The following is a 16,706-nucleotide window of genomic DNA, read 5'->3' as shown; positions in this document are numbered from 1 at the left end:
TGTCTTGCACTGAGATCCGAACGCAGACCAGGTAAAGGAAATGAGACCAGACTCACTTTCCAGCTACGGGGACACGAGGCCTCCATCTGCGGAACAACATCTCCCTCTCCCTGCGGTCCAGCTCTTTGAGGAATTCCATGATCTGCTGGTACTGAACCTGAGCCAAGACGTGTGGACCTCTATCAGAGAACATGGACTCGGTACAGAGGCACAGCCTCTCCTGGGACATTGAATCTACAAGAATTTGGCTATAAAACTCCTTCTTTAACCACAAGGCTACAAGCTGCCTTGTCAAGAACAAACATCTGCATTACATCTGTAATCCATTTTATTCACCCTAAGCAGTGGATGTGGCCTTCTGAGGCAGGGCTATGGTCTGTGTCGGGGTGTGGCTACCTACAAGAGGTGGTGCCAGGGCTGGAGCAGGAGTAGGGATAACTGGTAGAGGTGGAACATGAGTTTAGATCTGGCTACTTGTGAGACAGGAGGGCTAGTGCAGTTTGGGGTGTGGCTACATGTGAGGAACAGAGCAGGGCCTGGGTGGGAGCCATGGTACCTGTGAGAGGCTTAGGGAGACTGGCTCCAGCTGCACCTGAGCCTCAATACGAGGCGTGTGGCGAGAGCGCAGCGGCTCCTTGGAAGCATTCCTACACAGCAGCACGGAGGCACACACTGGCTCAAAGATGTATTGGTGTTCCCGGCTCTGCATGCACTGGGTCATGGCTTCCTGTTGGGTGTTGTGGGAAGAAGTAGCATTCCGCTGACAGAAAGGCCAACAAAGTCCAGAGAAGACAAACCACACCGACTCATGAAAACAGGCCTCCATATGATCTGGATCTGTGCCACACTATGAAAGCACAGCACTATGAATAACAACGGCAGTGGCAGAAAGTGAAAAGCAAATTGTGGCAAAACCGTGCCAAAAAAAAATAAATAAATAATGCCATTGGAAGACTGCCAGCTGTAGTTTATTGCACCCAACAAACAATCAAATGAGTTTTTTGAAAATATTCTGAATTTACCATTTTTAAACAACTGGCTTTAACAGCACCTGGTTGTGTTCATGTTATTCTTCAAGGGATTTTGCTTAAGTATTCAGTCTGACCTGGATCTCTGCTGTGGGGAGATCAGCCAGCATGCTGCACTCTGTGTCCCAGTACACACTGAACTCTTCAATCTCCAGCTGCTTCTGTCTCAAAAGCTTCTGTGCCTACAGGGGAAGATCGAAGCGTCTCGCTATCTAACTGCGTGACGCTTGGGCACGAAACATCTCAGCAAGCTTGTGCCCACAGAGCTCACCGGTTCCTTGGTGGTATTCTGCGCAGACACATTCTTGATGCATACACCGCAGGAAAACGGTTTTGAAGGGTTGGAGGAGTCATCCTCAAAACGCAAGTGGACACCTTGAATCTTAAGCTACAGGAAAAACAAGGGGAAGAAAGCACAGAACGTTAGAGAATCTTACCCAATAAACTGCATAAGTGTGATTTGAAAAGTAAAAAACCTTTAACAAGAAAACAGCACTAACTTTTTAATACATTTAAAGATAAAAATATGCAGATTTACTGAATAAAACTCAAATCTGTGACCTAATACATGTCCCTCTTATCATGAAATTGTGAGTAAGGAAAACTCAAGGAGTTTTTTCAGAATGATCACATCTTACCTCAATATTCTCCACTATCCTTGTGACAACAGAGGCGGTGACTGAGTACCAGTAAGACTCTCCTTTCTGCTCACGCTCATTCTAGGAAAGGGGGACAAATAAAAAAAAACTCAGATCTTACTGTCATTTCCTGTTTTGCGATTGAAAACCTACACACACACACACACACACACACACACACACACACACACAGATCAAGTAAATGAAAAAGACTTCCAGACAAAGTGTTTCTGTGCATCCGTTTAATATCCACATTTAAAAAGGGTCTTAAAACTCACCTCTTCCAGACTCACTTCGCCCATGAGCTCTTAAGTTCATGTAAGGTGTAAATAACTAAGGCGCTATAACTTTAAGATAATGCCCGGATATATATCTCAAAAAAAAAAAAAAAGTGCAGGTGGTCTCCAATTTACAATGGTTCGACTTACAATTTTTTTTTTTTTTTTTACTTTACAATGGCAAGCAAACTACCAGTTGTGTTACCAACAACTATTTGCCCATTTGTATAGCTTGGTAATTTTACGGGAGTAAATACCTCGCTTGAGGATGTAACAGCTGGAGAAGGGATTTGAACCTACAACCTTTTGGTTTACAGGCAGCAATTTGAACCACTATGCTACCAGGTTTCCCTATTTTTAGCGGATGACAAAGACCTGAGTGGATGACCCATGCCAAACTACCCACCTTCCACTTGTCCTCCAGTGCCAGCAACAACTGTCTCTTCCTCTCCTGCTCAGCCTCCCTCTCCTCCTGCTCATTGAAGTCCTGGGGGTGGGCCGGTCCAATGATCAGGTTCAGCTGGGACATGGAGATGACCCAGGGGTCGCTGTGTGGCCGGTAGAATGGGATCTGGAGAGTGATCTTTCCAATGAAGCCTGCAGAACAAAGCATGGGATTACACCAAATACAGTCTTCCACCTACAATAACAGCCCAAATTTTCCCTGTGCAATAACCCTGTTAGGTGGGGGTCTAAAAAAGTTGCACATAAAAATCCTCAACTTACACAATAAAGGAATTATAAATAAAAATAATCACAGCAGCATATTTTATCATATTTGTGATTATTGCATAGTATTTGCATTTATCCTATTTATATCTGTATTAGTTTGTAGTTATTAATAGTATTTGCATTGCACCTATCTGCATTTCCAAACAGGACCCTAGGCTATACCCCCAAGCTACCCCAATAACAGCATGTCATAAGAAATATATTCTGATGTATAAAGCAGTCTGAAATGTATTCTATCAATCAGCACAGGGCAGCAGAGCTATAATCCCCTAGATAAGTAATGTTGACTCTGAAGGATGATACATTCTGGTTTCTCTCAAAACAGGCATTCCTACTACATTTCACAGTCGTGTCTGTCCACATTCTTTTCATGGGTGGCACGGTGGCACAGTGAGTAGCGATGCTGTCTCACAGCGCCTGGGTGGTGCTGTAGTGTGTATGTGCTATAGTGTGTGAATGACACTGTGCTCCACTGATGTGCAGATGAGTGACCCATTGCAAGTAGTGTTTCTAACAGTGTAAGTCACTTTGGTGAATGAGGTGTGTGGACTCATAACACTACATGGAGTTCACTGGAAGTCGCTTTGGAGAAAAGTGTCTGCTAAATAAATAAATGTTAATCTGTTATGCTGTTGGGACAAGCGGTTCAGAAAGTGTGTGTGTGTGTGTGTGTGTTATGCTGTTAATGTTAATCTGGTGCGAGAGGACATGGGTTCGATATGCGCTCAGTCTGGGTGGAGTCTGAATGTTTTCCCCCTGTCTGCATGGGTTTCCTCCCACACTCCAAAGACATGCTGTTCATGTTCATCCATAGTGTGTAAGTGACAGAGAGAGTGTGTTCCACTGATGTATGGATGAGTGACCCAGTGTAAGTAATGTATCTAGCAGTGTAAGTCACCTTGGTGAATAAGGTGTGTGGGCTGGTAACACTACATAGAGTTCATTGGAAGTCACTTTGGGGAAAAGCATCTGCTAAACAAACAAATGCAAATGTATATGAGTTCAAGTGGAATTAAAGCACCCAAAGCAGAATCTACATGTAAGGCAAACTTTTTTTACTTTTCACTGATCAATTCTGCTTTTCATAGCAAAAATTTGCTAAATTTTTCTGTGTGATTTATTAAATATTCTTAAATATTACAGTATTATAAGTGTGAAGGTCTTTTGTACTCACCCGCTTTGACCTCAAAAGGTAGATCGAACCCCCGGAGAGCATCCTTGCGTAAAGGGAGGTTCTCCAGCTCCACTGCCCCTAGAGCAGAGCAAGGAAGATGTTCAACTCTCCCAATCCGGCAGAAATTCCAAACCATCATCTGGGCAGTGTATTTCAAAAACATTTCATACCTTTCAGTAAAGCAATGGAGAGCTGGTCAGTATTGAGATTGCTGACATACTTGCCCAGGTAGGTGTTGAGTACCCAGGCAACTAGTCCTTCCAACATGGTGAAGGATCACAGTATGGAAAGGAGGGGCTGGGGATGGAGGTTACGGGGTCGAATTGGCATGAATCGGGGAATACCAGCAGTCACCCTCCAAATCCTAATTCTAAAACCTGGTGAAAAGAGATCAGTACACACTGTGACATGATGAAAACGTGGTGTCAAGCACTGACATACCGAAGAGCCCCTTCACTGACTATCCACTTGGTCAGTTAAAAAACACAACCCTTTATCACATTCAGCAAAGCAGTGTCATTTTGAGAAAGCCAAACACTCACACTTATGTTTCTGACACCTTTGCCCACGGAGACTTACAACGTTAGGTAGTCAACTTACCACACATTTACTCATTCATACAGCAGGAAACTCCTTATTGACACAGAGTAAGTGCTTTGATCAAGGGAACTACAGCAGGATGTGGGATTGAAACCAACAATCTTCAAACTGAAAAACACCCCTCACCAATGCAATTACTCTTTAATTAGCTGAAGGTTCTTCATTCACATCACTGCATTATTCATTCACTATGGTATCCTTGACCCAGAGTTTACGAAATAAAATTACTCTGCTGTATAAACGGATAAGACCTTGTACACTTGATTATGTAACACTCTTGGGTCCAAAAGCAGCAGCTCTAATGCTACTAGGCGTCCCAATGATTATAATTATTATTGTTATTATTATTACTATTAATAACAATTATAATGCAATTATATTGTTACTGTGAAAGACACAGCTTGAGTCTACAGGTAATACACAGTCGCACTTCTCAGAAAAGGGTGAATACACTCCGCAAGTGTTGTGAAATGCGTGTAGATAAGAGGGGTAATAATGAACCCTGCCTGTGTGCCTGCAGTGCAGGATCCTAACCTCCCTCGGCCTCTCTCTCTCTCTCTAGTCTCTGGCAGCGAGCAGGCAATAAACACACAGACAGTAACTGTGCACTTACCATGGCGTGTGTGAGTGCAGCCTCCTGCTTCAAACAGTCCGACAGAGAGCTCCGCCCCCCTGCGTGAAACACATTTTCCACCCTTAATGAGGAAACTCAGTCTGACAGAAGAATCATCTGTGTGCAGCGGGGGAAAAATGTCAGCGTGTTTGTACCACGTAACTAAATCGAAACAGTTCAGCACTGACTGTCACTGACACACTCTGTCACTGTGCCGAACGACCCCCTACCCTCGCCACACGCGCATTAATCACGAGATACTGATAGTCATGAGAACTCCCAGTCACGGCCGACGCGACAGCATCTCTGTGGGAAAACGCGCCAAGCAAACTACGTATCCGAGCTCATTTTGTTTCTGTTTCTTTTCGCTGCCCTCCCCGTAGATGTCAGCATCACGGACGTCTGAAAAAAAAAAAAAACACTGGGCGCTTCCTGGTGTCCCTGACTCCAAACCGGAACTTCCGGTCATGTGACCAAAACAGCGCTTTCTTGGTTTTTTTTTTTTTGCACTCGCTGAGGACACCTAATGGCCGGAGGTTGTGTTAACGTTGCCTATACAATAATTCCACGTAAAACCGCATGTCCTTATGCATGGTCCCGGCAATGACGTGTATTATTATTATTATTATTATTATTATTGTTGTTGTTGTTATTAATGTACCCTTTGCACGACCAAACTGCTGCTCTAATTCGTGGTGGTGTTCAGACTAAAATGAAAAATAAAAGAATAATATTTATTAATTACGTTAACGACAAGAAGAATAAACCAAATGTTCAGAATATGATTGCCGACTTATCTGAATATTAATCACCACTTTCAGTAGACCGTAACGTTTTGAAATTGAAATTAGTGTACAACATACCCAGCAGCACATGGCATATTTAGGATGCAAAGGCCTCAGATGTACTGATACACAGGAACAGTGTCTCGGCACTGTGTTTGATTGTGAGTGAGCAAATTAAAAGTCGGGCAAAGATGAGCATTTACATCAACAGTTAAGATGTAATAACAGGCAGTGCCTGAGAGATGGAGAGATGTGTTTTCTTGGAAATGCAAACATGAGTTCTTTTATTGCTCCATGAGCTGTTAATCATGCATCTTTCATTCCGTCTCAGTTATCTGCTGGTTAAGTTGGTGAGGCCAAGCAGGGCAGATGAGACTGGCATTTCTTTCCACTGTGGAAAAAACACTTAATAAAGAAATCAATATTAAATAAATTGATTGATTGATTGATTGATTGATTGATTGACTGACTGATTGATTGATTGATTGAATGCATGATTGCATGAAGGAATGAATGTGAAATAAATCTAGGATTCTTTTAAAGGTTCAGTTTAAAGACACAGGGGGGCGCACTGTTTCACGTTTCACAAATTGAACGCATCTCACCAGTCCATTGCTGTTTGACCCAACTAATAAAAATTGAGACGGACCATAATTCTGCAAAAAAGAACAAAAATCCATCATGCTTTAAAATAGCTGCATTTTACATAATTAAAATCAATGAATCAACAGTTTCAACCTTAAAATGTCGTAGGTGGGGAGAAAGTTCAGAATGTACAGCACGTAACAGAAATACCAAAGGGGTAAAAGACATGATATGGGATTCTTTTCAATTTTCATTTTAACTGGCAGAAAATAATACAAAAATGTGTGTGGGAGGAATAAGAGGCAATAGTGAAATAAAGAATTTGGTTCTTTTTTCTTTCGCACTTATTCATTCTGCCTGCACCGTCTGGACACCACACTTTGTCTCACCTCCTGTGAAACTTGCCCAGAAGAAGTGTGAATTTGGTGAGTTTTCCCTCTTATAGCAAAAGCACGACTAAGGAGCTCGACTTGGATTCCGGCTGGGAGCCGCTGTTCCGTTGTTCCACTGCCTTTGTGGGAACAGGTGAGGCAGCAATTGGGCCAGAGATGAAATGGATCTTCAAAACACAAATAAGGAAAAAGTGGCAGAAGGAGGCCAGCAGCAGAATGCACGAGTGTCCTGTTTGCTGGGACAGCGAATTAATGAGTCAGCATTATTTTCCACATCCTACGAAAGACAGGGTGACTAACCATTTATAGTGCCCTAGTCTGTTTCTTTGTGCTGTACACAATTCCTTGGTACAAGAAGGGTGGGACTGAAGCAGCGGGTTTTAAAAACACTTGCAGGTGTCTTACGCTATGTGAAACTTGTCCATCACTTACAGTGGTTACAGTCATTATAAATGACCCAACATAGAATTTTGAAATTATACAGTTGATCTATCTATCTATCTATCTATCTATCTATCTATCTATCTATCATGTTTCTGTTTTTATATCTATGTATCAGTTTATGTATCGGTCTATATATCTATATATCTATCTGTGTGTCAATCCATGTATCCATGTATTTGTCTATGCATCTATGTATCTGTCTATGTATCTATAGCTCAGTCAACATATCTATTTATGTCTGTCTATGCATCTATGTATCTGTCAATGTATCGAATTATGTATATGTCTGTGCATCTATGTATCTACCTATCTGTCTATTTTGTGCTCCCTCTAACAGTGCTGGAGTATATTCTGCTATGTTAGATAAGAGAGCTGACCTAAATGTCAAGTCAGCACTAAGTTTCTTCAGTGGTCTGCAAAAGTTTTGCTGAAGCACCGTTCTGCAGACAGAGCTCTTAAGTCCGTCTCTCTCTGTGTCTTTTCTTCACCTCTCTTTGCCTTTTAGATGTAATTACCGTTAGTACATTCCCCCCGACTCACTCCTTACGATGACCCAAGTGTAGACGAGGTTACGAGATTTTCCTCCAGCGGGCGGCTCTATATTAAATCTCAGAAGCTCCAACTAGGTCACGACCTCTTTTTAAATGAATTACTTCGGAGGCGCTCCCGACAGCAGAACGAGATTTAAGGGCAACGCACGTCCCGGCTGCGTGGGCCTCACATCTGCGGTCGCGTATGAGAAGCGGGCCGACTGGGGGAGCGTAATTGAGTTTCACTGGAGAGGAGATGTTCTGGATGTCTCTCCGGGAAGGAAATCATCAAACGCCGGCCAAGGTAAAGAGTGTAACAGTATGGCCTATTAGGAAAAAGTAGTCAACAAGCTGTACTCGTCTCCCAGATAGACAGACACTGACGCAAACACACCGTGCCTGAAGCATGATGGCAAAAGGGAGAGTGGTACGGACTGGCAGATGAGAACACTGCTGACCATAACTTGGAAATGGAAAAATCATAAACTGCTGGTTACACACATATGTGTAGCCAGCAGCTCATGATTTTTCCATTTCCATTTTGTATATTTATTTGTACGTATATATACACACTCAGGAAGGGGGCGCGGTGGCGCAGTGGGTTGGACCGTAGTCCTGCTCTCCGGTGGGTCTGCGGTTCAAGTCCCGCTTGGGGTGCCTTGCGGCGGACTGGCGTCCCGTCCTGGGTGTGTCCCCTCCCCCTCCAGCCTTACGCCCTGAGTTGCCGGGTTAGGCTCCGGTTCCCCGTGACCCCGTATGGGACAAGCGGTTCCGAAAATGTGTGTGTGTGTGTGTGTGTGTGTGTGTATACACACTCACACACATGCATCCCATCCCACATGCTGGATTCAATATTGCCGACAGATATAGGTGGGTCCTCTTAATCTCCGTCTGTGAGGAAAAACGTGAGCGAATCCTCCATCCGCAGGAGTACAGGCCGGGGTCTCTGCGTCATGGGTACGACAGCTGGCCTGATTCGCTGCGACTGGTAAAGGGCCCCGCAGCCGTCGCTGTCAGACAGCACTAGGTACAGTAGCACAAGCAGGACACGTGGCATCCCGGTCCTCAACCCCACCTCCACCCCGCAAACACACATCACTTTAATCTGTGAAATTCCATTTTTAAGTCACTCTATTTATATAATTTTAAAATGGCAGTGCTTCTAAGTACAGTGCCAGGTGGTTTTGAGAAATAAGAGACAGTTTGGTTTGGTTCTTTGCAGTCAAATAACATACTTGACACCAAATCTTACTTACTATATTTATATTCTCTAAAGAAGCTTACAGTGATTTACCCATCTACATAGCTGGATAATTTTAATTGTATAAATTCAGCATAAGTACCTTGATCGAGGGTATTACAGTAGGGGGTTGGATTTGAACCTGAGTTCCTTAACCTCAAAGGTGGCAGTGTTAAGCAGTAAAACACCTGCTGCTTCTAGTCAGAACTTCTAAGTCCAGTCAGTAGGAATCATTCCTGAAGGTCCAGCCCAGCTCTGGGCTTCTGGACTTCTCTTAGTGTTCAGACAAGCTGCCTCTTTTAATAGTCCTGACTGATATTCTGAGATTTTTGTAGACTGTTTCTCACGTCCACCCACAATCATGAAAAAAATATTTATAAAAGCACCAACTGGGGCATAATGATAGATCCTCCACAGCTGTTTGATGAAGTTGTGGTACCAGCTGCGTTTGACCTGCCGAAGTGTTCTCATTTGTCTCCTCTTCTCATCTCTCTCCATTGACTTCCTGTAGTTGCTTGTATCAAGTGCCTCACTCTGGTTACAGCTTACAAGGCCATCAACATCAACTGCACACCATTACCTGCATAACCTGATCAGTACACTCACCAGCACAGCTTGGAGGTCCCACTCAAGAGGGATCTACAATTGAAAGCTCACAGGTTCTTGAGTTTGGCTCCAGTGTGGTGGAATGAGCTCCCTCTGTCCTTTGGAAGTGCTGAATTCCTTTCAGTATTCAAGAAGGGTCTCAGAAATGAATGCTTTTGGGACCATTTCTAACCTGATCTCCTAAGAACTGCATAAATTAGCCCATAACCATCTGCGACAAAGATCGGCATATTTGCTATTTGATTCACTTCTGTAAGCAGTTACTTAAGTGATGTATTCCTGAAATACAGTAAAAAAGTTGCACTTTGTTAATTGTCTCTCTGTAACTGTTTCTGAACTCACTTCTGTTTACCACTTGGAGATTATCTCCTTAAGAACTCACAAACTAGATAACTTGGGATGAATTTACCTCAAAGTTTTAGGGGTCTGGATTCAAGTTCCATTGTTTGTATTGAACAAATAACAAACAGATGTGAGTGCACAATTTTATTGCAGAAGATCACTTATCAGTACCGTCATTCTGAATGTAATCATGCTGGTTTACTCCAGCCACAAGGCTGAACAGGTTGATGGTCATTGTCAGCTAATGAATATTTATTTTGTGTCTGTGGCTCCATGATACTCCATTTAGTTTTACCATGTTTTGACAAAAGAAAAACACCATCGTGTTCATCTTGGCCCACAAACAAAATCTTAACATCTTTGTTCCCCTCAGCAGAACTTGGTACTTCTTCAGCAAAGCCACAATATTTATAAACATTTCTGCCCTTGCACATGTCAACAAATTCAGCATTTGAAACACACTATTATCATTTTCCATTCAATGTGTAAAAGAGTTTTGCAGCTTCTGAAATAGAAAACCTTCTTTTGCCATCTACGGACAGCTGCAAAATGGCTGACAGGAAGTGTGCCATTGCATCAGTCACGTGACTATGTATCAAAAAGGAAGTGACATCAAAAAATGCAAAAAAAGCAGAGACAGATACTGAAAAGCTCATGGTTCAGTTATGAAACTTTGCACTCAAGGGTCACTCTGAGTTGTGCTTTGAAGAAAAGTGTTTTCCAAATGTATAAATATAAACTGTCCTACTATACGGCCTGTTTCACCAGTTAGGCTGGACAGGAGGATGGAGGGAAAAGCATCCTTGTCATTTATGAGGCATTAACTTTGTTTTGTCATTCTTTTAAAAGTAAAGGTCAGGTTGAGAATTTAAATTTTCATCTGTAGCAGAGATACCATACTGTCCTGCTCAGATAAGATGTACAGTACGTCTAACTCTAAAGAAATGGAAATTTTCAAACCTTCTTTGCCTGATCCTCTCCGTATATCAGTACATTTATCAACCAAATTCCCTCTGGAGCCCGGCGGTAAAATATGACGTTAAAATAGATTAATTCACTTTAGGATCAAAGTAGACAAAGCCCAGAAACACATTATGTCACATCTGGTGAGACTCACTGCAATTTCAGAGTACTCTGTAATAACTGAGTGGGCCATGTGGCTGTAATATATCTTGGAGACAATCTTCCCTGCCGCTGACCACAAATTTCACAGTCCGCATTTCAGTGATTAAAGACAAGCACTACTCGGGGTAACAAATGAACCGTGGTAATTGCTTTTCAACGTGAAGGCTATAAGATGCACTGGGGGACAAAAAAAACCAATATTATTTAATGGGCTTTGTGAGTATAAAATCATTTTCAGTAATTAAAAAGGGTACCAGCAACTTGGTTAATTGGAATAAACTCTCTGAAACAACTAAACAAGCCTGATCATGTGATTAAATTTTATGGGCCTGATTTCGGATGGGCAGCGTCAATTAACTGCCAGTGCAAGGGCTGATGGGACAAAATAAGGCAACGTGACATTCAGGCAGACCTACTGCTCTCTTTACTACCATTTACAAGAGGGTTTATTTCATTATTCCCATAATAACATGAAGATTAGACTATCTGCTCAACTGTCTATTAGTTACTTCTGCATCAACAGAGATATTGAAGAAGGAGTTTATCCAACATCTGCACAGGGTGGGCAAAGAGAAAGAAGAAAAAAGACTATTTTCACTTTTTGAGAAGCAGTTTGTTTTATAGCTGTATGCTAATTTGTCCTTAGGTTTATTTAACTGTTGCAAACATCCATAACCGTTAAGTACAAAGTGTTTCCCAATTTTCAAATGTTACTAAAACAAATATAACAAAAAATTTTCCATCACGCATTGAAGAGTTTGTCTTTTTTCACATCCTTGTTGCGTTAAGGTGTTGTTTTGTTTTCCGATACAGTTTTCAAAAAACAAATGAAAACAACAACAGATGCTGTGATAGATGTCAAGCGTGTGAAACCTGATGCAATCACCATCAAGCCACAAAGAGGAAAAACAGATAATAGTGTATTGATTAGAGCTGGCAATCTTCAGATGGAAATACCTGCCTTTGAATTCTACCTCCTGTTGTAGTACCTATGATCAAGGTACTTACATGTATTCATTTACCTGACACTTTTCTCTAAAGAGACTACAATGTTAAGTTACCTACAATGATTTACCCATTTCTACAGCTGGGTAATTTTTTTAGTGGAGCAATTTAGGGTAAGTACTTCGTTCAAGGGGAGATTTTTTAATTGCAGAAACAGTTATTGATCCTAGATGGGTTGGATTTTCAATTACAATATCCCTCATTCATTACAGTTCATAACTCTTTGTGAAGGCTGTAAATAATCATCACTTTATGGGATTAAGGTATGGGGAACCAGTTATCAAAAGTGTCAAAAGCGATGGGAAATGCCAACTTGTCAGTGCAGTGACCTCAACTTTTGGCTTCTAATTTCATTAGTTTCACTCACAGTCCTAAATCCTTGACTCCTGAACCGTCTTATTTTGGGATTAGTGTCACCCATCACCTGAACAGAAAGGGTTTTTGGTTCTCGTCCAGTCAGGCTTGTCATTGGGGGGGGGGGGGGTCGTTGCCGAAACAGCCTTGACTTCTGTTACAGTGGAACCTGACTCCTTTTACACCCCATGTGAGGCTCCTGTGAAATAATTCATCTTGAATATCTCTACCAAGGTGTACTGTTACTTCCTTTCCAAGCTTCCAGGTCACTGATGAGCAGATTGGTTCGCTTCACTTGTCGGTTAATCCAATAAACACATTGGCTATGAAGCTGAGGTCCTTTACACAACATTAATAGTTTGCCACCTTGTCCTCAAGCTGCCATTAGGCTGTTTCTATTATTAAACATTTCATTATTATTATAATTACTGACAGTCTTTATTTAGCTGATGGCTTTGTCCAAGGTGATCGTCACACTTGCATTACACTTACCGTGATTTTCAACTTTACACAGCAGGATATTCTTACCGCAAATCAGTTCAGACTGAGTACCTTGCTCAAGGGTGCTGCAGCAGGAGAGGCAACTGAATTTTTTTTTGTTTTATTTTATTTTATTTGACCTTCTACAGAAATGATCACAAAAGCAGAATAAACACAGATAAAACACCACAGCGTTTTGTGTAGACACAGACTGCGACGGCACGTGTTCCCAGCATCCTTAGCGTGTACACACAGCTGTTTGCGTGTTCATCTGCTGAGACGAGTTATCCATATGAGGGGAGACTCAGCAGGTTCACACACTCCGAAAGGTTTCACTCCGGATTTTGTGAGCTTACAGACATTAAAGTCTAGAAAATAGGGAATCGGGTCCTTATACCAGGACAAGTGGTACAAAGTCCTGAAGTCCAGATAAGCGAATGTCCATTTAATGAACATCTGCATACAACGAGGCGGGGATACAGAAACACGAGGGGTAGTTAAAAAGTATCCGCAGTACTCTGTATTCAACAAATCATTATACCGATTGATTATTTTACTCACCCCGGTAAATTAGATAAAGGACATGCCGACAAAACAATCTGCATAATGTTGTGAAGAAAGATCATTTAAACCCATTTTATTTCAATGTTTTGGCCTCTGAACCCGCTGGCCTGAATGTAACTTTTGACTAATTGCACAACACATTATATTATATTATATTATATTACACTTAGAATTTAGCAGTGATAAGGATATAGGGATCTCATGATACCCAAGACTTGTTTACAATAGATCTAGTGAATGTGTCCTTCAGGAAGATATTTTCTGTTGCTGCGCATGCGACCATCGACATAAACGTTCCTCCTTTCCTCCTTGTGTTTCTTCTTGTGTGGATGTCAAATATTTCGCACCTTTGTGGTGCGACTGTTAATGTCATTTGTCACTTGCTGTCAGGGCTGCAGCGAACGCAGGCTCGCAGGATCGCTGCAGTCATTTGATATTTTTGTCCCTCGGTGACACGGCTGTTGGTCAGAACATGCAATAACAATATTAATTTAGCACAGTGACATTTATTTTTCACTCCTTTCCCGCAGTACCCACCCTGTGCTCAGCGGTGTGACATCTGTGTTTTTCTTCTGTTTTGAGCTGAGTCCGCTGCCATTGCACCGAGTATTAGTTAGTCAAAATTATTTTCCCTTTTATTCTTCAAAAATTAACATTTAAATTAGTATGTTAATTTAATTAGCATTATTAACATCAGAACGTTATTGATTTTACCTGGAAGCTTCATGCTATGTGGGTTCCTTTAAATCTTGGATGCTGCTAGATATGCTGGTAGTAGTATCTTGCTGTTTTGTGTGTGTGTGTGCGTGTGTGTGTGTGTGTGTGTGTGTGTGTGTGTATGAGGGGTCAGAAGATGACAGCTGGTTAATCCAACAGGACAAACCAGATTGCACGCGGATTGCGCTCCAATGGACAGATCCAATCGGGAATAAAGTGGAACGAACAGAAATCTGTTGTTAAAAAAGCAGACGTTTGGAAAGCATCACGTATGTCAAGTAAATAAATATTTTTCACATTTTCTTCCCGGGAGGACTTGTTGTGGCGGCCGTGCCGGTGTGGGCCGTGTCCTTCCCCCTTATGACAGCGGTGGTGCCGTGACGTGGCAAATGGGCTCTGCACACCCCCCCCCACATCACGTCAGTCTCTGCCTTCCTCAAAACTGGCCGCCGGCCACGTAACCATGGTGACGGCAGGAAGTAAATGGGTGGCAGGAGAATCCTCAGTTCTTACTGTTTTTTTCTGATGTTGTTGTTATTGTTGTCAGTTCCTCCCCATCCTATCGACGTTCCCCGCTACGTTTGGCTCCCTTTTGAGGAAGATGATGAGGGAAAGAAAGAGGAAACATCACGTCGAACACGCCCCCAACCCCCACCACGCGAGCACAACCGCCTGTATGTGGGATGTTTGGCCAGGCTTTGCAAGAACTTCTGCCCTAACATGATACCCTCCGCTGTGTCTCTTCCTCTTTGCTCCTCCATGCCCAGGAGCTACAGCTGTGTCCTGTCGGGTTGCGACACAAAAGTCACCACCATTCAGTCACCGTCCTCCTTTGCACTCATCCCTCAACAACAGAGCGGCTCTCCCGCGATCTTAATCTTTCATATCACATTTTAAAATGCAGGGTGATATTCTTACGTAATATGTTTCACATGTCTACCATGTGCGTGTTTTCAGTTTTCAGACAGCACCGCTATTTCCACACGCTCCCTTAGCGTGCCGCTAATTCTTAAGCCGTCGCGGTCGCAGCCGGGCCGAAAACAAACTGGGTTCTGAAGGATTCGAATCGACGTCGAGTCATCAGGTGACCCAACCTCATCGGCGGATTCTGACGTCTGAATTTCACGCGGAAGGCGTAAAAGTCATGAGCAAACAGACCCGTCACTCACGGCACGGCATCTTTTATTCATAAACTGGTTTTCTCGAGCCGTGCGTGTGCGGTCACCTTAACGTTGGCTTTCTGAATGCACGGGCCCCGTGGCACCAGCAGACCACATGTTGTCTTTCTGATTTCATCAATGCTGACAATGCAGCACCTGCCTTTCTCTGGTACTCTCGACCCTCCCCTCCGCTCGCTTTGTTTTTCGAACTGTGCTGTAAATCCAAGGGGAGTAAGAAGGCTTTGATACATTTTACTTATTTATATAAGTGGATGACCAGTTCATTTATGGTAGCAGAAACACTGATGCAATAACAGAACGTGTGAACTGGTGTTTGGTCCCTGGTTCCGGTGTTACACCACAATACAACCAGCTCATCATGTTTATTTACCCTTTTGAGTTCACAGTCAACTTGGGTGGCATTAAAGAAGAGCAGTAAAAAGGAAGTAGACAGATGCGGGATGGTTATTATTTAATACTCCACATATCCACATGGGGTGGCGTGGTTGTGCAGTGGGTTGGACTGGGTCCTGCTTTCCGGTGGGTCTGGGGTTCGAGTCCCACTTGGAGTGCCCTGTAACGGACTGGCATCCCGTCCTGGGTGTGTCCCCTCCCCTCCAGCCTTACGCCCTGTGTTGCTGGGTTAGGCTCCGGCTTCCCGTGATCCCGTATGAGTCAAGCGGTTCAGATGGTGTGTGTGTGTGTGCATATCCACATGTTCATTGTCCACAGCACTTCTGCCAGCAAGCATCACGGATCCGGAGATTCACCGGGTTCCAGTTCATCACGGGGACCTCCCACTCACACACATAAGAATGACGTTCCATCCCCGAGTCACCAGACCCCTTGCCGCGGTGAGAAGCGGAGGTTCGGAAACCGGACAATGTCAGTGCGCAAAGTAACCGTGAAGCCATGTCCTAAGTCCCGTAGCCTGTGAAAACAATAATGACGATGTGGAAGCAACCGTGAAAAAATGAGATGACCAAGCCGAACAGTGAGACCAGCAGACACACATATACCTAACCTTGGGGCAGGGAGTGTCTTTTTCTGCAACATTTAACTCCTTTCCTTTTGCTAAAATCCATCCAGGATCAATAACTGCTTGTGCAATGCAGGGCCGCGGTGGTCCAAAATCTATCCTGTAAGCACAGGTAACAAGGCGGAAGATTCCCTGGTTGGGACATCAGTCCATCACAGGCAATCACATACACTCCTTCACTGGAACACACACAGAAGGCAATTTAGAGTCACCAGCTCTCCTGAAACACATGTCTTTGGACTGTGGGAGGAAACCAGAGCACCTAGAGGAAACCT

General features: G+C 43.1%; 1 protein-coding gene across 3 annotated transcripts in view; it reads right to left on the bottom strand.

Annotated features, from left to right (window-relative positions):
• Positions 1-5,493, bottom strand: part of vps13d (vacuolar protein sorting 13 homolog D) — a 56,982-nt gene extending 51,489 nt beyond the window's left edge. For all 3 annotated transcript variants that reach the window (XM_029249959.1, XM_018750629.2, XM_018750627.2), the window contains exons 1-9: positions 5,064-5,493; positions 4,021-4,227; positions 3,851-3,928; positions 2,351-2,541; positions 1,667-1,747; positions 1,300-1,416; positions 1,106-1,210; positions 557-727; positions 57-157 (exon numbers count right to left, since the gene is read on the bottom strand). In XM_029249959.1, the coding sequence (XP_029105792.1) occupies positions 57-157; positions 557-727; positions 1,106-1,210; positions 1,300-1,416; positions 1,667-1,747; positions 2,351-2,541; positions 3,851-3,928; positions 4,021-4,117 (941 nt within the window). In that variant the 5' untranslated portion in view covers positions 4,118-4,227; positions 5,064-5,493. The remainder of the gene's footprint in view (positions 1-56; positions 158-556; positions 728-1,105; positions 1,211-1,299; positions 1,417-1,666; positions 1,748-2,350; positions 2,542-3,850; positions 3,929-4,020; positions 4,228-5,063) is intronic.
• Positions 5,494-16,706: the final 11,213 nt, after the last annotated feature.

Source organism: Scleropages formosus, chromosome 2 (genome assembly GCF_900964775.1).
Source record: "Scleropages formosus chromosome 2, fSclFor1.1, whole genome shotgun sequence".
In the NCBI taxonomy this organism is placed as follows: Eukaryota; Metazoa; Chordata; class Actinopteri; order Osteoglossiformes; family Osteoglossidae; genus Scleropages; species Scleropages formosus.
The sequence above is the reverse complement of the archived record's forward strand: the minus strand, read 5'-3'. Positions and strand labels throughout refer to the sequence as shown.